The following is a 25443-nucleotide window of genomic DNA, read 5'->3' on the forward strand; positions in this document are numbered from 1 at the left end:
CACTGTGGGGGTATGGCCTTACCAAACCTAAAATATTATTTTGTGTCAGCCCAATTGAGACCTCTGGTGTGTTGGTGCAATTCAGAATACGAATCCAAATGGAAAGACATCGAGACTACTTTGACAGAGATACCCATACAGTCAGTTTGGAGAAATAGGGACATGGTAATAGAAATATACAATAGACAAAATCAGTGGATTAATTTCTCTCTTAAGACATGGTTTAGGGTAGTTAAGCAAAATCATTTAGACAGAGAGGTCAAACTGCTGAGTTGGCCCGCATACGACCCCAGCTTCATCCCTGCAACTCAGGACAGCAGATTTAAACAATGGACGCAGAAAGGCATCACATCATTCAGCACAATTATAAGGAATGGGAACCTAGATAACTTCCAGGACCTAAGTAAAAAAACATGGCTTGGATAAACAAGATTTTTACAGATTCCTACAAGTTCTACACTATTTCTTAAGGGAGATAAAAGTGATTGACCCTCGAGCACCTCAAAAATGTATCCAAGTATTCACTAACGCATACAACTTGGGGAGTAACAAAAACACTATTTCAAATCTTTACTTGGGTATTCAATCCTCAAAGAAACAATTTACAAACTATGCTAAACAGAAATGGGAGGAGGAAATTAACATTGAAATAACTGATTAAACATGGTTGAACATATTTGAGACTCTACGAAGCTCCACCAACACAAAGTCATGGAGAGAATTCTGTTGGAAGAATGTTATACGTTTCTTCATAACACCTAAAATTAAATCAAAACAGACTGGCTCACTACACCCTTGTTGTAGAGAATGCGGGCTATCAAGGGTGGATCACTCTCATATCTTTTGGTCCTGCCCACAATCTAAACTTACTGGGGAGAAATAAGATCTAACATTGGACAAATAATGGGATTTGACATAGAACAAACATTCATTTCTTTGTACTTGGGTGAAATACCTGCTGACTTACACAATTGAGAAAAGTACCTCTTGAAGGTCCTACTGGCAGCCAGTAAAAAGGCTATCACTGGGAAATGGCTACAAAAAGACCCTCCCACTGTGAAACAATGGATAGATATTATTAAAGAAATACACCACATGGAGCGTATGACCTTTGCTTTAAGAAGTCAAGAGGAAAGAGGTCAGGAATACTGGAGAAAATGGGGTTTGTACTGCCAGATCTTTTTTGTTGTTATTTTACTTTATTTGTACTTCTTTGTGTTCCTCAATAAAAACAAAAGTTTAAAAAACAAAAAACAAACGTGGAAGCATCTGTGGCAGCATTACTGATAATATATATATATTAAATTGAACCTTTATTTAACTAGGCAAATCAGTTAAGAACATGACGGCCTACCCCGGCAATTGTGCGCCGCCCTATGGGACTCCCAATCACGGCCGGATGTGATGTAGTGACACCTCTTGCAATGAGATGCCGTGCCTTAGATCGCTGCACCACTCCGGAGCAAATGACAGTAGAATGTTTTTTTCCTTCGAGTAATTTAACATAAAAAGCCTGTAGCCACTGAAATGTCCTAAAGTGTTGACAGTGACGTAATATTGTAGCAGATTCAGGTTCCCCGTATCGGTATTGTTTACGTGTCACAACTGCCACTACAATGAGGGGATTCCATTAACCTGGCCCTTGCGCCCAAATAGGCGTGTTTTGACCTGGGTGACAGTTGATTGCATTCGTTTGGGAAGCATGGTTATCTTCCGGGCGTGAGCCCACGGAGAAGTCGGCTCAAAACAAAATATAAGTAATTAAGCACAAGGGGTAATGAGTAGGATTCTGTTTTCACATGTACAAGTGAATGCTTATCTGCCTTCCCAATGAAAACTAGTTATAAAATTCAAACATATGGAAAATAGATGTTGTATCTTTCTGGACGATTCACCATACTGCCTGTTACATTTCGATTTGAAAAGGGTGCTCCTCCCTCACCGTTTTTGCCCTTCGCGTCACGGGCCATAAACCTGTGCCCCGCGGCTCAGCATAATCGATTCCACCCAGTGGAGCGTAATCATCACGTGTAAAAATGTTGCACTACTATAACTAATATCCGTAGAACGGAAAACAAGTGATTTCAAGCTCAACAGTTTCCAAATCGCTGAACATGGTCCAAATGGTATAATATAAAATATTTAGTACAAAATAATCGTAACCCGGAAGTGTTTCGTTTTGATGCCACGTCGGTTATGGTGGGAGCATAGAGAATGATAGAGGCCTCTAGTAAGACGGTTAAATGCTCTACTAACAAAAAAGCTGTTAGAATTGTAAGTATATGCATGTCCCTTAAGGTCCTTGTGTAATTGTAATGTGATATTGTACCCCCTAGCTCGATTGTCTATTATTTGTAATCTATGTATGCTTGTGTTCCCTCATGTGCTTTATGTATTGATTTGTTGTTAATAAAAAAATAAAAAAATAAAAAATAAAAAATAAATAAGATAGAGGCCTCTAGTAGCCAAAATGTCATGTTGACATAGACATAAACATAGACAGCGCCATGGCTTCCACCATTTTACACCATTTTACTAACTTCCAACTTGATTGTCTGATCCCGCCTAATGACCCTATCATATCCAATAGCGTCATTAGGAGAGATCGGCCAATCGTGAAGAAACAAAAATACTATTTAAAATTTAGATCGCCTCAATGGTGCTTTCCGTGCGCTGAAACGCCATATAGGACCAATATAGGGATGCGTTCTCTATCATTCTCTATGGCTGGGAGATTTCCAAACTTTTTTTGTATCACCCTGTCATCACAGAAACATTGATGAAGAAGTGACTGGCTGCGACTTCAACTGTTTGTTGTTGTAGCTTTCATTTATAACCACATGTTCACAGCATTTATCCTACAGAATGCGTTCCCTTGGACTGTGTAGTTTGATGTTTCTTGTGATCGTTGTTTGTTCCACGGAGTTGACGTTTGAGTTACCTGATAACGACAAGCAATGTTTCTATGAAGAGCTCCAGAATGGAGTGAAGTTTGACCTAGACTTTCAAGTAAGTGATTCAATATGTGGAGTTATAATGCCATTTCCCCATATGGTTGAGTTAGTTAGTGCATTGAACTGCTTTATCTGATCTCATGCTCTAATTGTCCCTTCACACTCACTGGAAGAATGCAAAAAAATATTGCACTTTTACCGAGGTTTCAAAACTGCAGTAACTGTGGTTATACAGCACTCTAACTGCAGTTACACTGCAAAATTACTGCATTAATTCAAATGTATTTTGGAAGCAGTATTTGCAGCATACTGCAGTTGTACTGCACTCTGACTGCAGTCTTTTTTCGTAAGGGCTGAATTAGTCTGTGTTTCCTTACCATCATCCTAATCTCTCCATGTTGTGTATATACTAGGTGATTGCAGGAGGGAACTACGATGTGGACTGCTTTGTAACAGATCCAGTGAACAATGTCCTGTATCAGGAGAGGAAGAAGCAGTATGATAGCTTCTCTCACACCACCACTATGAAAGGAACCTACAAGGTCTGCTTCAGCAACGAGTTCTCTACCTTCTCCCACAAGACCGTCTACCTGGACTTCAGGTCCGGAGAGGAGAGACCCCTACTGCCTGACATGAACAGAGACACAGCCTTAACACAGGTGAAACAATGTTATAATTATATTAGACTAATTATATTACATATACATTTGACTGACACAGGTAAGATCAACCCTAACCCATGTAAGATCATAATATAATACTATATACAGTGTATTCAAAGTATTCAGACCCCTTGACTTTTTCCACATTTTGTTACAGCCTTATTCTAAAACTGACTCGTCCCCCCCCCCCCCTCAATCTACACAATACCCCATCATGACAAACCAAAAGCTGTTTAAAAAAAAAAATGTTGCAAATTTATTCTAAATAAAAAAACTATCACTTATCACTAACTAGGCGTATGTCGCAAGTCTCGACTTCACAGGAGGCTGTTAAATTATTTTTTACATTCTATCAAAATGTATTTTTGGGGCAGAAATGCCTTCTTGAACATGTGAACTTTCATGTGCCTTAATATCAAACTTGTATGCCATCTGTAAATACAAATAAAATGGTTAAATTACGAGCCTAGTTGGTTTAGCTCAGAAAAAGTCAGCAACCTTCCCGCTAGCCATGATTGGCTGAGATAATGAGTGGGCTGGACATGCCGAGAGATGTGTTTGGATTGGTCTGCCATATAGCACGCGTCTGTCTATTGGAGCTGGTCAGTATGTCTAGGTAATCGTGTCAAGTGCTGCTTTTTTGGGGGGGGTTAGCTACCTGCAGATTCAAGCAGGGTAGTAACGTCATGAGTTGAGTTTATGGTCCATTGTTTAGCTAGCTATATGTCTTAACAAAATACTTTTTGACAAAGTATTTTAATTTCACGCTATTGTACCGCTAGCTAGCTAGCTAGCTAGCTAACCATGGCTGGCATGCTAACTAACATTACGTCATGCGTTGGGATTCATTGTTTACCTAGCTATCTAGCTACATTTCTTAACAAGACTCTCGTCTTAGTGTGCCAGAGCGCAGAATAAGTGATGCATTTTTGAACGCTCAACACCCGTTGAATATGTTCGTTGTCAGTAAACGTTGGCAACAAAGTGTAATTCAATTGTGGCACAGTTGGTCTTGTAGTGGAAATTTCCTGTATTTACCAAATCATGAGACCAAACCACCACACAAGTCAGAGTTATCATAAAGTCCATCTTTAATTATTATGAGCTCTATCACAACCCTGTGACTCTCAGATCAATTCAGTGTCTATAAATGAATTCTGAGAGTGCTTACACATTGCAACTGACATCCTTTATAGCAAAGACACACATAGCCAGACAGCATTGGCTATAAATTATCGTTCAGCTTTGTCTCCTAAACTATGTTCTTATCTCGCTCTTGGTACCATTCGGGACCAAAAACAAAACCTCATCCACTAGCATATATCAAATACACCCCCTCCTGGACAAGATCAGAGAGACAGTGACTGGCACACAGACACTGTGGAGCCAAGAGATAATTGGTTCCCCCTCAATCATCCCTTCACATGGTTTAAAATATATGTTTACATATTAAGACCAGCTTGACCCCTCCCCTTTCTGTGGCCCAAGTAACTGAACCCTGACAGAGAACAGATAACTGCAAACGGCCACCACTATAGTACAACAAGATACATTCTGATGAGAAGTAACTGAACCCTGACAGAGAACAGATAACTGCAAACGGCCACCACTATAGTACAACAAGATACATTCTGATGAGAAGTAACTGAACCCTGACAGAGAACAGAGAACTGCAAACGGCCACCACTATAGTACAACAAGATACATTCTGATGAGAAGTAACTGAACCCTGACAGAGAACAGATAACTGCAAACGGCCACCACTATAGTACAACAAGATACATTCTGATGAGAAGTAACTGAACCCTGACAGAGAACAGAGAACTGCAAACGGCCAACAGTATTATCCAAAAGAAGACATTCTAATGACAAATATCTCACATAAGCATGCAATAAATAAAACATTTTATTTATAAATGTTACCTAAAGAATTCTGATTCTGCCACGACAGTCTCCAACGCTCTGGATAACAAACTGCCTAACCAGCTCTGCTAGGGGGAGTAAAATGTTCAGAGTGGGGTGTTCTCTCATTATGTATCAAAGTAGCTAGCCAATGTTAGGCAATTGGCCAGAGCCTCCATTGTGCACTCTGAACGCGAAACGCTCTGAATTTACAAATGGACAATCTGACAGCACAATTGCAGTCACCAATGCTCTGGATAACATACTGTAACAGCCTAACCAGCTCTGCTAGGGTGAGTAATGTTCAGTGAGATGTTCTCTCTCTTAGATGTCTGGAAGTAGCTGGCAAGTTAGTACAGAACACTCAGATCAACCCTTAAAGAGAGAGGTTGGGCTAAGGCTTAAGAGGGTGTGAACAATCCTGAATGGGTGTAGACAAAGAAGGGCTCTCCAATAGTAAGAGCTCTTCACCAGATACCAAAACATTGACAGATGGTTTTCTCAAAAGGGAGTTTACAAGTTTACCGACTTTCAAAGCAGAATTACTTTCCCATTGCTTCCTCAAATGCAGTGTATGATATACCATTTTGTAACTCGGAGTCTCTACTTTTATCCAATGTAAAAAAACAAATACAAATGTTGCTACATAAGACCGAATCCAGGTGGTGAGTCACATTTACTTAAGTATTCAGGCCCTTTACTCAGTACTTTGTCGAAGCACCTTTGGCAGCGATTACAGCCTCGAGTCTTCTTGGGTATGCTACAAGCTTGGCACACCTGTATTTTGGGAGTTTCTGCCATGCTCAGGGTTGTTGTCCTGTTGGAAGTTGAACCTTCGCCCCATCCTGAAGACCTGGGTGCTCTGGAGCAGGTTTTCATCAAGGATCTCTCTGTACTTTGCTCCGTTCATCTTTCCCTCGATCCTGACTAGTCTTCCCAGTCCCTGCCACTGAAAAACATCCCCACAGCATGATGCTACCACCACCATGTGTCACTGTAGGAATGGTTCCAGGATGTGACGCTTGGCATTCAGGCCAAAGAGTTCAATCTCTGGTACGAGATCTTAGTCATCATACCAGAGAATTTTGTTTCTCATGGTCAGAGTCCTTTAGGTGCCTTTCAGCAAACTCCAAGCGGGCTGTCATGTGCTTTTTACTGAGGAGTGGCTTCCGTCTGGCCACTACCATAAAGGCCTGATTGGTGGTGTGCTGCAGAGATGGTTGTCTTTCTTGAAGGTTTTCTAATCTCCACAGAGGAACTCTGGCCCTCTGTCAGAGTGACCGTTGGGTTCTTGGTCACTACCCTGATGGGCGGCCAGCTCTAGGAAGAGTCTTGGTGGTTTCAAACTTCTTCCATTAAAGAATGATTGGAGGCCACTATTTGCTTAGGGAACCTTCAATGCTGGAGACATTTTTTTTGTACCCTTCCATGCACCATCAACTGTGGGACCTTATACAGACAGGTGTTTGCCTTTCCAAATCATGTCCAATCAATTGTATTTACCTCAGGTGAACCAATCAAGTTGTAGAAACATCTCAAGGATGATCAATGGAAACAGGATGCATCAGCTCAAATTTGAGTCTCATAGCAAAGGGTCCAAAAATGTATGTAAATAAGGTATTTAAAGGGTCTGAATACTTATGTAAATAAGGTATTTAAAGGGTCTGAATACTTATGTAAATAAGGTATTTAAGGGGTCTGAATACTTATGTAAATAAGGTATTTAAGGGGTCTGAATACTTATGTAAATAAGGTATTTCTGTTTGAATTTTTAATACATTTGAACAAACTTGTAACCTGTTATTGCTTTGTCATTTTGGGGTATTGTGTGTCGATTGAGGAAAAAAAATGCAATTTTAGCAATTTTAGAATAAGGTAACATCGCAAAATGTGGGGAAGGGGTCTGAATACTTTCCGAATGCACTGTATATAAAAATACAATATAAACGCAACAAGTCTTGGTCCCATGTTGCATGAGCTGAAATATAAATCCCAGAAATGTTCCATACGCACAAAAAGCTTGTGCGCACAAAATTTGAGCAAAATATTAGTTTACATCCCTGTTAGTTAGCATTTCTCCTTTGCCAAGATAATCCATCCACCTGACAGGTGTGGCACTCAAGAAGCTGACTAAACTGCATGATCATTACACAGGTGCACCTTCTGCTAGGGACAATAAAAGGTCTGGTGAACATTCCTGCAGTCAGCATGCCAATTGCACACAAAATATCTGTGGCATGATGTTGTGTGACTAAAAAGTGCAGTTTAGTCACACAACATCATGCCACAGATGTTTTGTGTGCAATTGGCATGCTGACTGCAGGAATGTTCACCAGAGCTGTTGCCAGAGAATTGAATGTTCATTTCGCTACCATAAGCCGCCACCAACATCGTCCAACCGGCCTCAACCACAGACCACATGTAACCATGCCAGTCCAGAACCCCCACATCCGGCTTCTTCACCTGCAGGATCATCTGGGGGGGGGGGGAGTATTTCCTGAGGAGTATTTCTGTCTGTAATAAAACCCTTTTGTGGGGAAGAACTCATTTGGATTGGGCCTTGTTCCCCAGTGGGTGGGCCTTGTTCCCCAGTGGGTGGGCCTTGTTCCCCAGTGGGTGGGCCTTGTTCCCCAGTGGGTGGGCCTTGTTCCCCAGTGGGTGGGCCTTGTTCCCCAGTGGGTGGGCCTTGTTCCCCAGTGGGTGGGCCTTGTTCCCCAGTGGGTGGGCCTTGTTCCCCAGTGGGTGGGCCTATGCCCAATCATGTGAAATCCATAGATTAAGGCCTAATGAATTAACAGATTTCATGTTTATGAACTGTAACGCAGTACAAGCTTTGAAATGATTGGATTTCTATTTGTTCAGCATGTGTATCTAATAATGTAGATATCTATGCCATTTTATAGAACTAATAAAGATCACTGACACCGGTACAGTAGATCACAGAAGACCTAGCTGGAAAGGTACATAGAGGTTCGCTGCTCTTAACGACGTGGGTCTATTGACATACACTAGCGCTGCATTCAATTAGAATGGGTTGAACCAAAACGGTCCACAGGACTGTATGATAAAAGCCACCCACAAGTTATTATTATTTTTTTTTCCCACATATTGTGCAGGACTTTTATTTTGACGCGGTAAGCAGGGAGGAAGTGGGTCAGTAAGTAGAAAAATAATTGTATTTAACTTCTGGCTTCCCAGCTAATTGTTTTTGTCCAATCCAATTGAAGGCAGCACTAGTGTATGTCACTAGATCTGTGTTGCTAAGCGCAGCTAACCTCTAGGTACCTTTGCAGCTAGGCCCATCCAGAAAGCATCCCTTACTCCTAGAGCTATATATGACTAACTCCACCCCCTAGGCACTTGACATATGTAGATGTGAACTAATTCCATGGGTATAAGCAACATGGTAGTAGATCTCTGTATGCTGATACATACCCAATCCTTTCAAATCTCCACCAGAGCCACTAGAGGTTGTTTCTAGATAGGGCCCCAACACAATGTTGTTTAAACTGCAGATTGCCCCTCTAAGGATGTATTAATATTAATCTTGTCTCTTCTCCAGATGGAGTCGGCCTGTCTGTCCATCCATGAGATCCTGAAGGTAGTGTCTGACTCTCAGACCTGGTATCGGTTACGGGAGGCTCATGACCGCATCCGAGCAGAGGACCTCCATGAGCGTGTGTCCTATTGGTCGATAGGAGAAACTATAATCCTTTTCACTGTCAGCATTGGACAGGTTCTCATTCTCAGGAGCTTCTTCAGTGACAAGAAGGGCAGTGTTTCAGCCAACACATAGATCCCACCATTATTATATATATGATACATTCTATAATACTGGGTTAGTGTTGCAGCCAACCCATAGATCCCACCATTATTATATATATGATACATTCTATAATACTGGGTTAGTGTTGCAGCCAACCCATAGATCCCACCATTATTATATATATGATACATTCTATAATACTGGGTTAGTGTTGCAGCCAACCCATAGATCCCACCATTATTATATATATATGATACATTCTATAATACTGGGTTAGTGTTGCAGCCAACCCATAGATCCCACCATTATTATATATATATATGATACATTCTATAATACTGGGTTAGTGTTTCAGCCAACACATAGATCCCACCATTATTATATATATATATGATACATTCTATAATACTGGGTTAGTGTTGCAGCCAACCCATAGATCCCACCATTATTATATATATATATGATACATTCTATAATACTGGGTTAGTGTTGCAGCCAACCCATAGATCCCACCATTATTATATATATGATACATTCTATAATACTGGGTTAGTGTTGCAGCCAACCCATAGATCCCACCATTATTATATATATGATACATTCTATAATACTGGGTTAGTGTTTCATTCAACACAAGATATTGTATTATAGGTCATCTGCAACTAGACTGTAACCTACCTTCATACCCCACAACAAACTGTAGTCCTATACAGTTATATTAAAGGACTTCAGGAACTATTAAATCTGTCTGGTATTAAGACACTAGCTTGTGGACTCTAGCCTCTGAAAATGAAATACTGTGGTTGCAACAGCTGTTTAGTGATTTCAATCAAAATAGGTGCAACCTAACACACCTGTGGTACACCAAGCCTTTATTTGTTTTTGTCTCAGTGTACATCATTAATTTGTGCTATGACATTAATTTATTGTGTGTGTAAAACGTTTTGTTGGTCTGTCTCGCCCTCTCTCTTGTACACAGTCACACACACCATAACCCCACAATTTGATTTCCATTTCAAATCCTATTTTCCCTTTCCTTAACCCCAACCCCTAAGCCTTTGTCCTTGTGGGGATGTGGTAAATGTTCCCACGAGGGAGGATTTTCCTTGTTTTACTATCCTTGTGAGGACTTTTGGCAATTCCTGGCCCACTTGAAGATAGGGGCGTGTCTTGACTATCATTAAAGTCAATAATGTTACATTATCAATTCTCTGTGTAATTATTATGTGATTAAACTTTAACTAGAAAGTCGGGACACCACGGGAAAATGTTGTTTAAAGAGTTACTATTTCCCGGATTTAACTCTTCAGATATTTTAATATCTTATCGATTAGTCACTTTATTAATGTATTAATACCTCATCAGTCATATTCTGAATATCTGCTTGAACCATAAATTATGAATCCGCTATATACAAATTGGCTTATTTATTTAGTAATTAAATAATTACATAAACAAAATGGTTATTGGTTACTAATGCAATGAAAAGTCCCTAGTGGACTTAGCCCGATATGACGGCTTGGTAGACAATGGAAAGGGGTGGGGACAGAAAGAGCGGGAAAGACAGAATGGACCCACTACACACAGTTTAACTATGCTCATGTAAATGCTAATACTTTGCACATGAACAGTCGCTCATTCGGAAGGAATTACAATTTATATATTTACGCCTGTATGTCTCTGTCCGTCTGCTGGAGAGTCAGTCGACAGAAAGTCTCTTGTTTTGTCCACCAGAGATCAGTCTTTTGTAGTTGTAGGTCTGTTATAATGGGTACGTCAGGTATACCAATGGTCGTTCGATAGGGAAATGTTCTCCAGAATGGATCTTTCAGAGTACCACCCGGTGGTTCTCGGTCACGTTTACCAGACTAAAGTATTTAAACAGCTGCAGACTGAATGTTCCTGTGTAGTAGTATTCGGTTTTGTAGATTTCTTAGAGCTCTCTGGTCTATAGAGTAGTAACCATTTCAACATGTAGCTACAGTACAGCTCTCTGGTCTATAGAGTAGTAACCATTTCAACATGTAGCTACAGTACAGCTCTCTGGTCTATAGAGTAGTAACCATTTCAACATGTAGCTACAGTACAGCTCTCTGGTCTATAGAGTAGTAACCATTTCAACATGTAGCTACAGTACAGCTCTCTGGTCTATAGAGTAGTAACCATTTCAACATGTAGCTACAGAATAACGTTGTCAGTGTAAATAACAGTAAAGATGATGAAGTGGTGGTGAGGGGATGGATTGTACAACTCAGAATCCCTTTGTCAGTGTAAATAAACAGTGTATTGGACATCACCTGGGGAAAATGTTTTGATACATTGATTTAGCTTGGAGTTTGTGCTTTTGGGACTGTTCCATTGGATCCATTGTTTTAGACACAGCTCATGTACAGTTGAAGTCGGAAGTTTACATACGCCTTAGGCAAATACGTTTAAACTCAGTTTTTCACAATTCCTGACATTTAATCCTGGTAAAAATTCCCTGTTTTAGGTGAGTTAGGATTGCCACTTTATTTTAAGAACGTGAAATGTCAGAATAATAGTAGAGAGAATGATTTATTTCATCACATTCCCAGTGGGTCAGAAGTTTACATACACTCAATTAGTATTTGGTAGTATTGCCTATAAATTGTTTAACTTGGGTCAAACTTTTTGGGTAGCCTTCCACAAGCTTCCCACAATAAATGTGGTTAATTTCAGCCCATTCCTCCTGACAGAGCTGGTGTAAGTAAGTCAGGTTTGTAGGCCTCCTTGCTTGCACACGCTTTTTCAATTCTGCCCAGAAATGTTCTATAGGTTTGAGGTCAGGGCTCTGATGGCCACTCCAATACCTTGACTTTGTTGTCCTTAAGTCATTTTGCCACAACTTTGGAAGTATGCTTGGGGTCATTGTCCAGCTTTAACTTCCTGACTGATGTCTTGAGATGTTGCTTCTATATATCCACATAATTTTCCTGCCTCATGATGTCATCTATTTTGTGAAGTGCACCAGTCCCTCCTGCAGATAAGCACCCCAACAACATGATGCTTCCACCCCTCTGCTTCACGGTTGGGATGGTGTTCTTCGGCTTGCAAGCCTCCCCCTTTTCCCTCCAAACATAATGACCAAACAGTTCTATTTTTGTTTCATCAGACCAGAGGACATTTCTCCAAAAAGTACTATCTTTGTCCCCATGTGCAGTTGCAAACCGTAGTCTGGCTTTTTTATGGCATTTTTGGAGCAGTGGCTACTTCCTTGCTGAGCGGCCTTTCAGGTTATGTCGATATAGGACTCGTTTTACTGTGGATATAGATACTTTTGTACCTGTTTCTTCCAGCATCTTCACAAGGTCCTTTGCTGTTGTTCTGGGATTGATTTGCACTTTTCATACCAAAGTACGTTCATCTCTAGGAGACAGCGGTATGACGGCTGCGTGGTCCCATGGTGTTTATACTTGTGTACTATTGTTTGTACAGATGAACGTGGTTCCTTCAGGTGTTTGGAAATTAGGATAAACTAGACTTGTGGAGGTCTACAATTATTTTTCGGAGGTCTTGGGTGATTTATTTTGATTTACCCATGATGTCAAGGAAAGTGGCACATAGTTTGAAGGTAGGCCTTGAAATACCTCCACAGGTACACCTCCAATTGACTAAAATTATGTCAGTTAGCCTATCAGAAGCTTCTAAAGCCATGGCATAATTTTGGGGAATTTTCCAAGCTGTTTAAAGGCAGTCAATTTAGTGTATGTAAACTTCTGACCCACTGGAATTGTGATACAGTGAAATAATCTGTCTGTAAAAAAATGTTGGAAAAATGACTTGTCATGCACAAAGTAGATGTCCTAACCGACTTGCCACAACTGTAGTTTGTTGACAAGAAATTTGTGGAATGGTTGAAAAACTAGTTTTAATGACTCCAACCTAAGTGTATGTAAACCTCCGACTTCAACTGTCAACCCTCAGTGTAGTTTCATTATCTAGGCAGCAGATGGCAGTACCTGCATGGTGGACTCCAAGAATCAAACCCAGCTTTTATTATGCTATGAAACAGGTGCTACGGTATAGTCTACAGTACAGTACCCCCTTCTGGTATTCTGGTGGTGTCCTTTGCCCCAAATGAGAGCTGTGCTCAGTTTAGGAGGAATACAGTCTATATTCTATTCTAGTTGCCAAGTAGACCTGTACATTTAATTTCAACCTAGCTAATATAATTGAATTCAACTGTAAATGGAGATAGAGTAAGTAGGCTGCAGTAGTAACCTCGGTATCATAGATCGTAAGAGGTTAGACAAGTTAAATGGGTTTCCATCATCTTTAAATGTACTGATGGTTTTGTAACACCAACTGTTGCGTTATAAAGCAAATGTTCCCGCTCTGGTCTTGGCGCATGAGCTCTAGTCAACAGCTCGCAGATACAGTGCGGGTAGGCTACCTACATTATGAGTTTATTAGTAGTTAATTAACAGCTCACAGATATAGAGCGGGTAGGCTATCTACATTATGAGTTTATTATGGAGAAGAGCGAAATTATTTGTATTTGTCAATCGGCAGCCAAGCATCGCTCATCATGTCACCAGAATAAGACCCTCGATATTTATTGGAAAGGTGCATCAAGCTCATCACCTTCCACATTCACCAACCTGTGAAGTTCCTCATTTATTTTATCTGTAGCCTAATAAATTGCATGCTTTCCAGAGTCCTAGTGGTAGGACCACACAACGTATCATTGTGTGACTCCAAGTTTATTAAATCAATATTTGCGTATCTACCTCCATTTCTCGCATAATACATTTTACAGACACAAAAAGATCCCACCATGTCGAATGAACAATATATCTGTCAGCATTAAAATAAAAAAAAATACCGGCATTTCATGTTTACATCAGCCCTGTCATGACTTTTTTCATAGGTCAGGTCATTCATCTGCATGAAATGGTTGGATGGAAACTTGATTGGTGACGCTTAAGTGTGTTGAATATAACCGGACGGACGCCCATAAAATATACATAGCCTAATTTATTTACCGGCCGTCGGGTATTCATTCATATAAGGCCTGTCCTCGTGGTCATAACCGTCTCTCCGGTGAACCATGACGGGATACCTGAGGGTTCTGTCCTCCGTCTCGAGGTATGGAGCGACGTTTACCGAAAACCCTGCTATGCTTGCGCCTGCTGCCGCCGTGTGCCAGAGTCTGCGACACAGAAACTGTGAGTCTTTAAACTGAACCAAAACTCCTCTAGCTGCTAAGGTAGCCTGGTTTCACTGCACAGTCGTCCTCGCATGGAATAGATTCATCTGTTCAGAGTATACATTGCCAATGTATTTTATATTCAAAGTTTTGGCTTTGCTACAAAGTAGTGGATGTGCAGGAGTGACCTTTGATTTGTTATGTTTGTGTCACAACAATGCGATGTCGTGGCTTCAGAACATATGGTGGGAACTGTGAAATTATGGGGATTTGGAATATTGTAAAAGTTGACAAACTGTGTTGAATGTAGAATGTTAAAAAAACAGAAGTAACATTGTCACATCACACATTGTAGGCGACCTCAATACATACAATTACAATTCAACAACGGTATAATGTACTGGCATAATTTATGCCAGGTGCCAAAGTCCAGACAGTATATGAATGCTGTTGGATACATTTTGGGGGGGGGTTGTCTGTTCTGAATCTGACATGGTGTCATGTGTTACTATACTGTAGTAATAATGTATGTTTTTAATGTTTAATATGACCTGCTCTTTCCAGATGCATCTAAACACATCAAGGTGGACCAGACAGTGTGTTACTGTAATAACATGTTACTGTAATGATGTGTTTAATGGTTTCAGATATTACTGTAATAACATGTTACTGTAATAATGTGTTACTGTAATCATGTGTTTATTGTTTAATGGTTTCAGATGTTACTGTAATGTGTTTATGGTTTCAGATGTTACTTTAATGATGTGTTACATGTTTAATGGTTTCAGATGTTACTGTAATGATGTGTTACATGTTTAATGGTTTCAGATGTGTTACTGTAATAACATGTTACTGTAAAAATGTGTTTAATGGTTTTTGATGTGTTACTGTAATAACATGTTGCTGTAAAAATGTGTTTGTTCAATGGTTTCACCTGGTGTTTCCAGATGCAGCTAAACATATCAAGGTGGACCAGATGGTGAGTCACTGTAATAACATGTTTATTGGTTTCAGATGTTACTGTAATCATGTGTTTCATGTTTAATGGTTTCAGATGTTACTGTAATCATGTGTTTAATGGTTTTAGATGTCACTGTAATCATGTGTTTCATGTTTAATGGTTTCAGATGTTACTGTAATCATGTGTTTAATGGTTTTAGATGTCACTGTAATCATGTGTTTAATCGTTTCAGATGTCACTGTAATCATGTGTTTAATCGTTTCAGATGTCACTGTAATCATGTGTTTAATAGTTTCAGATGTTACTGTAATCATGTGTTACATGTTTAATGGTATCAGATTTTACTGTAATCATGTGTTTCATGTTTAATGGTTTCAGATGTTACTGTAATCATGTGTTTAATAGTTTCAGATGTCACTGTAATCATGTGTTTAATAGTTTCAGATGTCACTGTAATCATGTGTTTAATAGTTTCAGATGTCACTGTAATCATGTGTTTAATAGTTTCAGATGTTACTGTAATGTGTTTAGTGTTTTCAAACGTTACTGTAATATGTTTAAAGTTGAATGGTTTCAGATGTTACTGTAATCATGTGTTTAATGGTAAAAATGTAAAAATGGTTTAATGTTTAATGGTTTTAGATGCAGTTAAGCGTATCAAGGTGAACCAGCCGGTGGTGGAGATGGATGGAGATGAGATGACAAGGATAATCTGGGAGTTCATCAAGGAGAAGGTACTGTAGTACACCATGGACCTCTAACCCCTAACTCTACTGTACAGCATGGACCTCTAACCCCTAACTCTACACCATGGGCCTCTAACCCCTAACTCTACTGTACACCATGGACCTCTAACCCCTAACTCTACTGTACACCATGGACCTCTAACCCCTAACTCTACTGTACACCATGGACCTCTATCCCCTAACTCTACACCATGGACCTCTAACCCCTAACTCTACTGTACACCATGGACCTCTAACCCCTAACTCTACTGTACACCATGGACCTCTAACCCCTATCTCTACTGTACACCATGGACCTTAACCCCTAACTCTACTGTACACCGTGGACCTCTAACCCCTAACTCTACACCATGGGCCTCTAACCCCTAACTCTACTGTACACCATGGACCTCTAACCCCTAACTCTACTGTATACCATGGACCTCTATCCCCTAACTCTACACCATGGACCTCTAACCCCTAACTCTACTGTACACCATGGACCTCTAACCCCTAACTCTACTGTACACCATGGACCTCTAACCCCTACCTCTACTGTACACCATGGACCTTTAACCCCTAACTCTACACCATGGACCTCTAACCCCTAACTATACTGTACACCATGGACCTCTAACCCCTAACTCTACTGTTCACCATGGACACCTAACCCCTAACTCTATACCATGGACATCTAACTCTACTGTACACCATGGACCTCTAACCTCTAACCCCTAACTCTACACCATGGACCTCTAATCCTAACTCTACTGTACACCATGGACCTCTAACCCCTAACTCTACTGTATACCATGGACCTCTAACCCCTAACTCTACACCATGGACCTCTAACCCCTAACTCTACTGTACACCGTGGACCTCTAACCCCTAACTCTACACCATGGGCCTCTAACCCCTAACTCTACTGTACACCATGGACCTGAAACCCCTAACTCTACTGTATACCATGGACCTCTATCCCCTAACTCTACACCATGGACCTCTAACCCCTAACTATACTGTACACCATGGACCTCTAACCCCTAACTCTACTGTTCACCATGGACACCTAACCCCTAACTCTATACCATGGACATCTAACTCTACTGTACACCATGGACCTCTAACCCCTAACTCTACACCATGGACCTCTAACCCCTAACTCTACTGTACACCATGGACCTCTAACCCCCAACTCTACTGTACACCATGGACCTCTAACCCCTAACTCTACTGTACACCATGGACCTCTATCCCCTAACTCTACTGTACACCATGGACCTCTAACCCCTAACTCTACTGTACACCATGGACCTCTATCCCCTAACTCTACACCATGGACCTCTAACCCCTAACTCTACTGTACACCATGGACCTCTAACCCCTAACTCTACTGTACACCATGGACCTCTAACCCCTATCTCTACTGTACACCATGGACCTTAACCCCTAACTCTACTGTACACCGTGGACCTCTAACCCCTAACTCTACACCATGGGCCTCTAACCCCTAACTCTACTGTACACCATGGACCTCTAACCCCTAACTCTACTGTATACCATGGACCTCTATCCCCTAACTCTACACCATGGACCTCTAACCCCTAACTCTACTGTACACCATGGACCTCTAACCCCTAACTCTACTGTACACCATGGACCTCTAACCCCTACCTCTACTGTACACCATGGACCTTTAACCCCTAACTCTACACCATGGACCTCTAACCCCTAACTATACTGTACACCATGGACCTCTAACCCCTAACTCTACTGTTCACCATGGACACCTAACCCCTAACTCTATACCATGGACATCTAACTCTACTGTACACCATGGACCTCTAACCCCTAACTCTACACCATGGACCTCTAATCCTAACTCTACTGTACACCATGGACCTCTAACCCCTAACTCTACTGTATACCATGGACCTCTAACCCCTAACTCTACACCATGGACCTCTAACCCCTAACTCTACTGTACACCGTGGACCTCTAACCCCTAACTCTACACCATGGGCCTCTAACCCCTAACTCTACTGTACACCATGGACCTGAAACCCCTAACTCTACTGTATACCATGGACCTCTATCCCCTAACTCTACACCATGGACCTCTAACCCCTAACTATACTGTACACCATGGACCTCTAACCCCTAACTCTACTGTTCACCATGGACACCTAACCCCTAACTCTATACCATGGACATCTAACTCTACTGTACACCATGGACCTCTAACCCCTAACTCTACACCATGGACCTCTAATCCTAACTCTACTGTACACCATGGACCTCTAACCCCTAACTCTACTGTACACCATGGACCTCTAACCCCTAACTCTACTGTACACCATGGACCTCTAACCCCTAACTCTACTGTACACCATGGACCTCTATCCCCTAACTCTACTGTACACCATGGACCTCTAACCCCTAACTCTACTGTACACCATGGACCTCTAACCCCTAACTCTACTGTACACCATGGACCTCTAACTCTACTGTACACCATGGACCTCTAACCCCTAACTCTACTGTACACCATGGACCTCTAACCCCTAACTCTACTGTACACCATGGACCTCTAACCCCTAACTCTACTGTATACCATGGACCTCTATCCCCTAACTCTACACCATGGACCTCTAACCCCTAACTCTACTGTACACCATGGACCTCTAACCCCTAACTCTACTGTACACCATGGACCTCTAACCCCTAACTCTACTGTACACCATGGACCTCTAACCCCTAACTCTACTGTACACCATGGACCTTTAACCCCTAACTCTACTGTACACCGTGGACCTCTAACCCCTAACTCTACACCATGGGCCTCTAACCCCTAACTCTACTGTACACCATGGATCTCTAACCCCTAACTCTACTGTACACCATGGACCTGAAACCCCTAACTCTACTGTATACCATGGACCTCTATCCCCTAACTCTACACCATGGACCTCTAACCCCTAACTCTACTGTACACCATGGACCTCTAACTCTACTGTACACCATGGACCTCTAACCCCTAACTCTACTGTACAACATGGACCTCTAACCCCTAACTCTACTGTACACCATGGACCTCTAACCCCTAACTCTACTGTACACCATGGACCTCTAACTCTACTGTACACCATGGACCTCTAACCCCTAACTCTACTGTACACCATGGACCTCTAACCCCTAACTCTACTGTACAACATGGACCTCTAACCCCTAACTCTACTGTACAACATGGACCTCTAACCCCTAACTCTACTGTACACCATGGACCTCTAACCCCTAACTCTACTGTACACCATGGACCTCTAACCCCTAACTCTACTGTACACCATGGACCTCTAACCCCTAACTCTACTGTACACCATGGACCTCTAACCCCTAACTCTACTGTACACCATGGACCTCTAAGCCCTAACTCTACTGTACACCATGGACCTCTAACCCCTAACTCTACTGTACACCATGGACCTCTAACCCCTAACTCTACTGTACACCATGGACCTCTAACCCCTAACTCTACTGTACACCATGGACCTCTAAGCCCTAACTCTACTGTACACCATGGACCTCTAACCCCTAACTCTACTGTTCACCATGGACCTCTAACCCCTAACTCTACTGTTCACCATGGACCTTTAACCCCTAACTCTACACCATGGACATCTAACTCTACTGTACACCATGGACCTCTAACTATACTGTACACCATGGACCTCTAACCCCTAACTCTACTATACACCATGGACCTTTAACCCCTAACTCTACTGTACACCATGGACCTCTAAGCCCTAACTCTACTGTACACCATGGACCTCTAAGCCCTAACTCTACTGTACACCATGGACCTCTAACCCCTAACTCTAACACTACATATCTACATTACAAAATGTATAATACCGCCATACAACAATATTACAATTTACCTGTGTGTAGAGTTTGTGTGCTAGCGCTTGTATGCATGTCTGTATCTTTGTGTGTGTCTCTTTTCACAGTCCCTGCTTCTCCATAAGGTCTATTTTTACCTTTAAAAAAACATCTGATTCTACTGCTTGGATCAGTTACCTGATGTGGAATAGAGTTCCATGTAGTCATGGCTCTATGTTGTACTGTGCGCCTCCCATAGTCTGTTCTGAACTTGTGAAGAGACCTCTGGTGGCATGTCTTGTGGGGCATGCATGAATGTCAGAGCTGTGTGCTAATAGTTTAAACAGACAGCTCGGTGCATTCAGCATGTCAATACTTCTTACAAAAACAAGTAGTGATGAGGTCAATCTCTCCTCCACTTTGAGCCATGAGAGATTGACATGCATATCATTAGCTCCCCGTGTACTTTTAAGGGCCAGCCATGCTGCCCTGTTCTGAACCAACTGTAAAGTCCCTCTTTGTGGCACCTGATCACATGACTGAAAAGTAGTCCAGGTGTGACAAAACTAGGGCCTGTAGGACCTGCCTTGTTGATAGTGTTGTTAAGAAGGCAGAGCAGCGCTTTATTATGGACAGACTTCTCCCCATCCTAACTACTGTTGTATCAATATGTTTTGACAGTTTACAATCCAGCGTTACTCCAACCAGTTTCGTTACCTCAACTTGCTCAATTTCCACATTATTCATTACAAGATTTAGTTGAGGTTTAGGGTTTATTGAAATGTTTGTCCAAAATACAATGCTTTTAGTTTTGGAAATATTTAGGACTAACTTATTCCCTGCCACCCATTCTGAAACTAACTGCAGCTCTTTGTTAAGTGTTGGGGCTCCCGAGTGGCGCAGCGGTGTAAGGTACTGCATCTCAGTACTAGAGGCATCACTACAGACCCTGGTTCGATCCCGGGCTGTATCTCAACCCGGCCGTGATTGGGAGTGTCATAGGGCGGCGCACAATTGGCCCAGCGTCGTCCGTGTCAGTGGATGGTTTGGCCGGGGTAATCCGTCATTGTAAAATAAGAATGTGTTCTGATTTGCGTAGTTAAATAATATAAAATAAAACGTGTTCCAGTCATTTCAGTCACTGTAGTAGCTGACGTGTATAGTGTTGAGTCAGCCGCATGCATAGACATACATTTACTTAAAGCCAGTGGCATGCCATTACTAAAGATTGAAAATGAAAGGGGCCTAAACAGCTGCCCTGGGGAATTCCCGATTCTACCTGGATTTTGTTTGGCGAGGTTAAAGAGCACCCTCTGTGCTCTATTAGACAAGTAACTCTTTATCCGCAATATAGCAGGGGGTGTAAAGCCATAACACATCCGTTTTTCCAGCAGCAGACTATGATCGATAATGTCAAAAGTCTAACAAAACAGCCCCCACAATTTATTCATTATACATTTCTCTCAGCCAATCATCAGTAATTTGTGTAAGTGCTGTGCTTGTTGAAGGTCCTTCCCTATAAGCGTGCTGAAAGTCTGTTGTCAATTTGTTTACTGTGAAATAGCATTGTGTCTGGTCAAACACAATTTTTTCCAAAAGTTTACTAAGGGTTGGTGACAGGCTGATTGGTCGGCTATTTGAGCCAGTAAAGGGGGCTTTAATATTCTTAGGTAGCGGAATGACTTTAGCTTCCCTCTAGGCCTGAGGGCACACACTTTCTAGTAGGCTTATATTGAAAAAATGGCAAATAGGAGTGACAATATCGTCCACTATTATCTTCAGTAATTTTTCATTCAGGTTGTCAGACCCAAGGTGGCTTTTCATTGTTTTGTAACAGTATTTTTATTGGAATTTCACAATTTTCACCCATATTAAGAGATACAACCACAGATACAAAGCACGCAGAAAAAAACAAGAAAAACAGCACCCACTTACACATATCTATGCGCATATATATATACATTCATACATACCCATACATACACACACATACATATACCCATGCATATACACACACATACGCATACATACTCGCACGCACACACACACATACACACCCATACATACGTGCACCATTTTCCTCTTCCCGCTCGGTGCTTCTCTCACCCCATCACCATCACTGCGTCTCTCAATACATACATTTTAAACAAACTTACAAACAGAAATTAAACAAAAAAGCTCAGTTTAAAACAAGAGGTTAGGTTCCACACATGGAACGTACAGTGTAGTTCTGAAATACATAGATCACCGCCATTTTAAGAGAATCCTTGCAGCATAATAGCTGATACCTCAGGTTCTAGGTCATTTAGATAAGGTTCCCATACTTTGTAGAACTGGTCTGTTTTAGAATGCAATGTACATGTCAGATATTCCAGAGGCACCCATTCAAATAGTATCTTATGCCAATCTTTAATAGAAGGAACCTTATCACTAATCCACTGTAAAAGGATGTTTTTCCTCACTGCATGGGAAGGATGTTGTAAAGCCTCCCTTTACCCACAGAAGTAACATGCCTACTAGGGAGACCTAACAGTAAAGAAACTGGGTCCAACTCTAGATCAACCCATAGGATCTTTTCAATTTCTTGCAGAACACCAGACCAGTATCTTTGTATTTTGGTACATGACCATAAACAATGTGTTAGGGTGCCTGTATCAGTTTTGCATTTAAGACACTGAGAGGAAGAAGAAGTGGGGCTAAAAGCATGTCTGCGATTTGGGGATATATGCAATCTGTGTATTATTCTTAATTGGATTGCTCTAGTACGATTACATATAGATATTGTTTTTGCATATCTCCAAATGTCCTCCCACATCTCTTCGTCAATAGTAACAGACAATTCTTTCTCCCACACTTGTTTCACCCTCTGTGTGTTGACAGCAGAAAAGAATCTCCTTCATTACCTTATTGGAGAGTAATACTGGGATCATTTGGATTGGGTAAAGTAGTCTAGGTAAAATGTTCATTTTCAAGAGGGATATTCTACCCAACCAAGAAATCGGGAGAGAGTTCCAGCGCTCCAGATCCTGTCTTATTGTATCAAACAAGGGAACAAAATTGGCTTTGTACATTTGCTGGGATTTAGGAGTTACAAATATACCCAGATACATGAAACCTGAGGGAGACCATTTAAAAGGGAAGGGGGGAGAAGTATTAGGTACAGAGTGTAGGCTACCAAGTGGCATAGCCTCTGACTTAGTAAGGTTAATCTTGTAGCCTGAGAATTCGCTGAATAATTCAATAATATTAATAAGAGATGTAATTGAAGTCTCGGGACTAGAGATGAATATCAGGACATCATCAGCATACAAGCTTATTTTATGGTGAACATCCCCAATGAGCAGCCGTTACCCTGATGGCCTCGGCCAGTGGTTCCATAACCAAAGTGCAAAGAGGAGGGGGGATAAAGGACAGCCCTGGTACCTCTGTGTATATATATTTATTTTTTTACCTTTATTTAACTAGGCAAGTCAGTTAAGAACAAATTCTTATTTTCAATGATGGCCTAGGAACAGTGGGTTAACTGCCTGTTCAGGGGCAGAACAACAGATTTGTACCTTGTCAGCTCGGGGATTTGAACTTGCAACCTTTCGGTTACTAGTCTAACGCTCTAACCACTAGGCTACCCTGCCGCCCCAATAGAGAAGCTATTGGACCTTAGCCCATTAGTAAGGACAGCAGCCTGAAGATCATCATATAAAACTTTCAACCATTTTATAAAGTTGTCCCCCAGACCAAATTTATTTAGAGCAAATAATAGGTAAGACCACTCCACACGATCAAATGCTTTCTCAGCATCTAGGGAGAGCACAAGACCATCCACAGCACTTTGTTGGTAGGCTTGAATTACATTAAGAAGCTGCCTGACATTGTTGCATGACTTACGGCCCTTAATGAAGCCAGTTTGGTCTCCTTTCACAATTAGTGGCAGTGAGTCCTCTAATTTTGTGGCTAGAATTTTAGAAAGCAAATTTCTATCCACATTCAGATGGGAAATTGGTCTGTACGAGGAACAAGACTCTGGACATTTTCCCTTTTTGAGAATAAGTGAAATGTTGGCTTCTCTCAGCGTTTGAGGGAGTTGGTCATTTGAAAATGAGTGGTTAAACATATCACGCAATGGCTCAAGGATCAGGCCATGGAACTCTTTATAGAACTCACTACAAAACCTGTCTGGTCCTGGGGCCTTACCATTTTGCAGATTCTTAATTGCGAACATTATCTCTTCCTTGGTAATAGGGGCATTAAGGAGGGACCTCTGCTCTTCGGAGATAGTAGGGAGCTCAATCTTACAAAATAAGTTCTCCATTAATTTGGGTGCATCCTTTGGCAGTTCTGAGGCATAAAAGTTTGTATAAAATTTCTTAAATGAGTCACTTATCAATTTATTTTCATATAAATGATTACCATCAGAATCAGTAATAGTAGCAATTGACTGAGAGTCAGCTCTCTTTTTAGCTAGATATGCCAAATACTTTCCTGGTTTATCTCCATGTTCATATAGCTTTTGCCTGACAAATCTCATTTTCTTTTCAGCGTCCTGTGTTAGGAGAGAGCCTAACGTTGATCTAATGACTGATGTTTCCTTTAATAGGGCAGGAGTGGGCGTTTTAATGTAGTCCTTCTCTTTAGTTCCTAATTCACCCTCTAACATTTTTTGCTTTTCACGCTTTTTCCGTCTCTTAGTAGCTGTGTATGACATAATCAGACCCCTGGCATACGATTTACAGGTCTCCCAAAGGAGCGAGGGGTTATCTGTTGATTGAGAGTTAATAGAGAAAAATGCTTTAAACTCTGTAATAAAATATGATGTGAATGTATGGTCTTTAAGAATGGTTGTGTTCAACCTCCAATGTCTTGACCGATTGAATGCCCCGTTGAGTTTTATGTCCAGGATCACCTCAGCATGATCAGATATGACTATGCTTCCTATCCTAGCGGATAAAACAGACTGCAAAGACGTCCTGGGCATAAAAAAATAATCTATTCTAGTCTGACATCCATGAGGTGCAGAGAAAAAAGTGAACTCTCTGTTGGAGGGATGAAAAGCTCTCCAGACATCCGCATACCCCAGATCATCACAAAAAGCTTTAAGTGACTTAGTTTGAGGAGAGAGTGAAGCTTTACCTCTGGGAAACTTATCAATAAGGGGGTTCAACAAGCAGTTAAAATCTCCTCCAACCACTGTAGTGTCCGAGTTTAATTCGGAAAAGTCTAGAAATACCTTAGTGAGGAAATCAGGGGGTGAGCAGGGGGGAAGTAAATATCCATTATGGAAATGTTCTGCCCTTGTAAAGTACCATTAATTATAACAAAGCGACCAAATTTATCTTTCACACAATTCAAGACCTTAAGTGGTAAGTTCTTTTTCACCAGAATTGCTACACCGCTACTTCTGGATGTAAATGATGAGAAAAACACTTG

At 41.3% G+C, this 25443-nt stretch overlaps 2 protein-coding genes across 2 annotated transcripts in view; both read left to right on the top strand.

Moving 5' to 3' along the window:
- The first annotated feature begins 2673 nt into the window (after window positions 1-2673).
- On the top strand, window positions 2674-10487 carry LOC109877305 (transmembrane emp24 domain-containing protein 3). Its single transcript, XM_031812566.1, has 4 exons — window positions 2674-3009; window positions 3368-3613; window positions 9081-9314; window positions 9381-10487. The coding sequence occupies exons 1-3, from the start codon at window positions 2866-2868 to the stop codon at window positions 9312-9314; spliced, it is 624 nt and encodes a 207-aa protein (XP_031668426.1). The 5' UTR covers window positions 2674-2865; the 3' UTR covers window positions 9381-10487.
- A 3689-nt stretch (window positions 10488-14176) lies between these two features.
- Window positions 14177-25443, top strand: part of LOC109877235 (isocitrate dehydrogenase [NADP], mitochondrial) — a 91207-nt gene continuing 79940 nt past the window's right edge. The window contains exons 1-2 of the mRNA XM_031812565.1: window positions 14177-14473; window positions 16058-16149. Coding sequence (XP_031668425.1) covers window positions 14356-14473; window positions 16058-16149 — 210 coding nt within the window. The 5' untranslated portion in view covers window positions 14177-14355. The remainder of the gene's footprint in view (window positions 14474-16057; window positions 16150-25443) is intronic.

This window comes from Oncorhynchus kisutch, unplaced genomic scaffold (assembly GCF_002021735.2).
Source record: "Oncorhynchus kisutch isolate 150728-3 unplaced genomic scaffold, Okis_V2 Okis03b-Okis08b_hom, whole genome shotgun sequence".
NCBI classification, from domain to species: domain Eukaryota; kingdom Metazoa; phylum Chordata; class Actinopteri; order Salmoniformes; family Salmonidae; genus Oncorhynchus; species Oncorhynchus kisutch.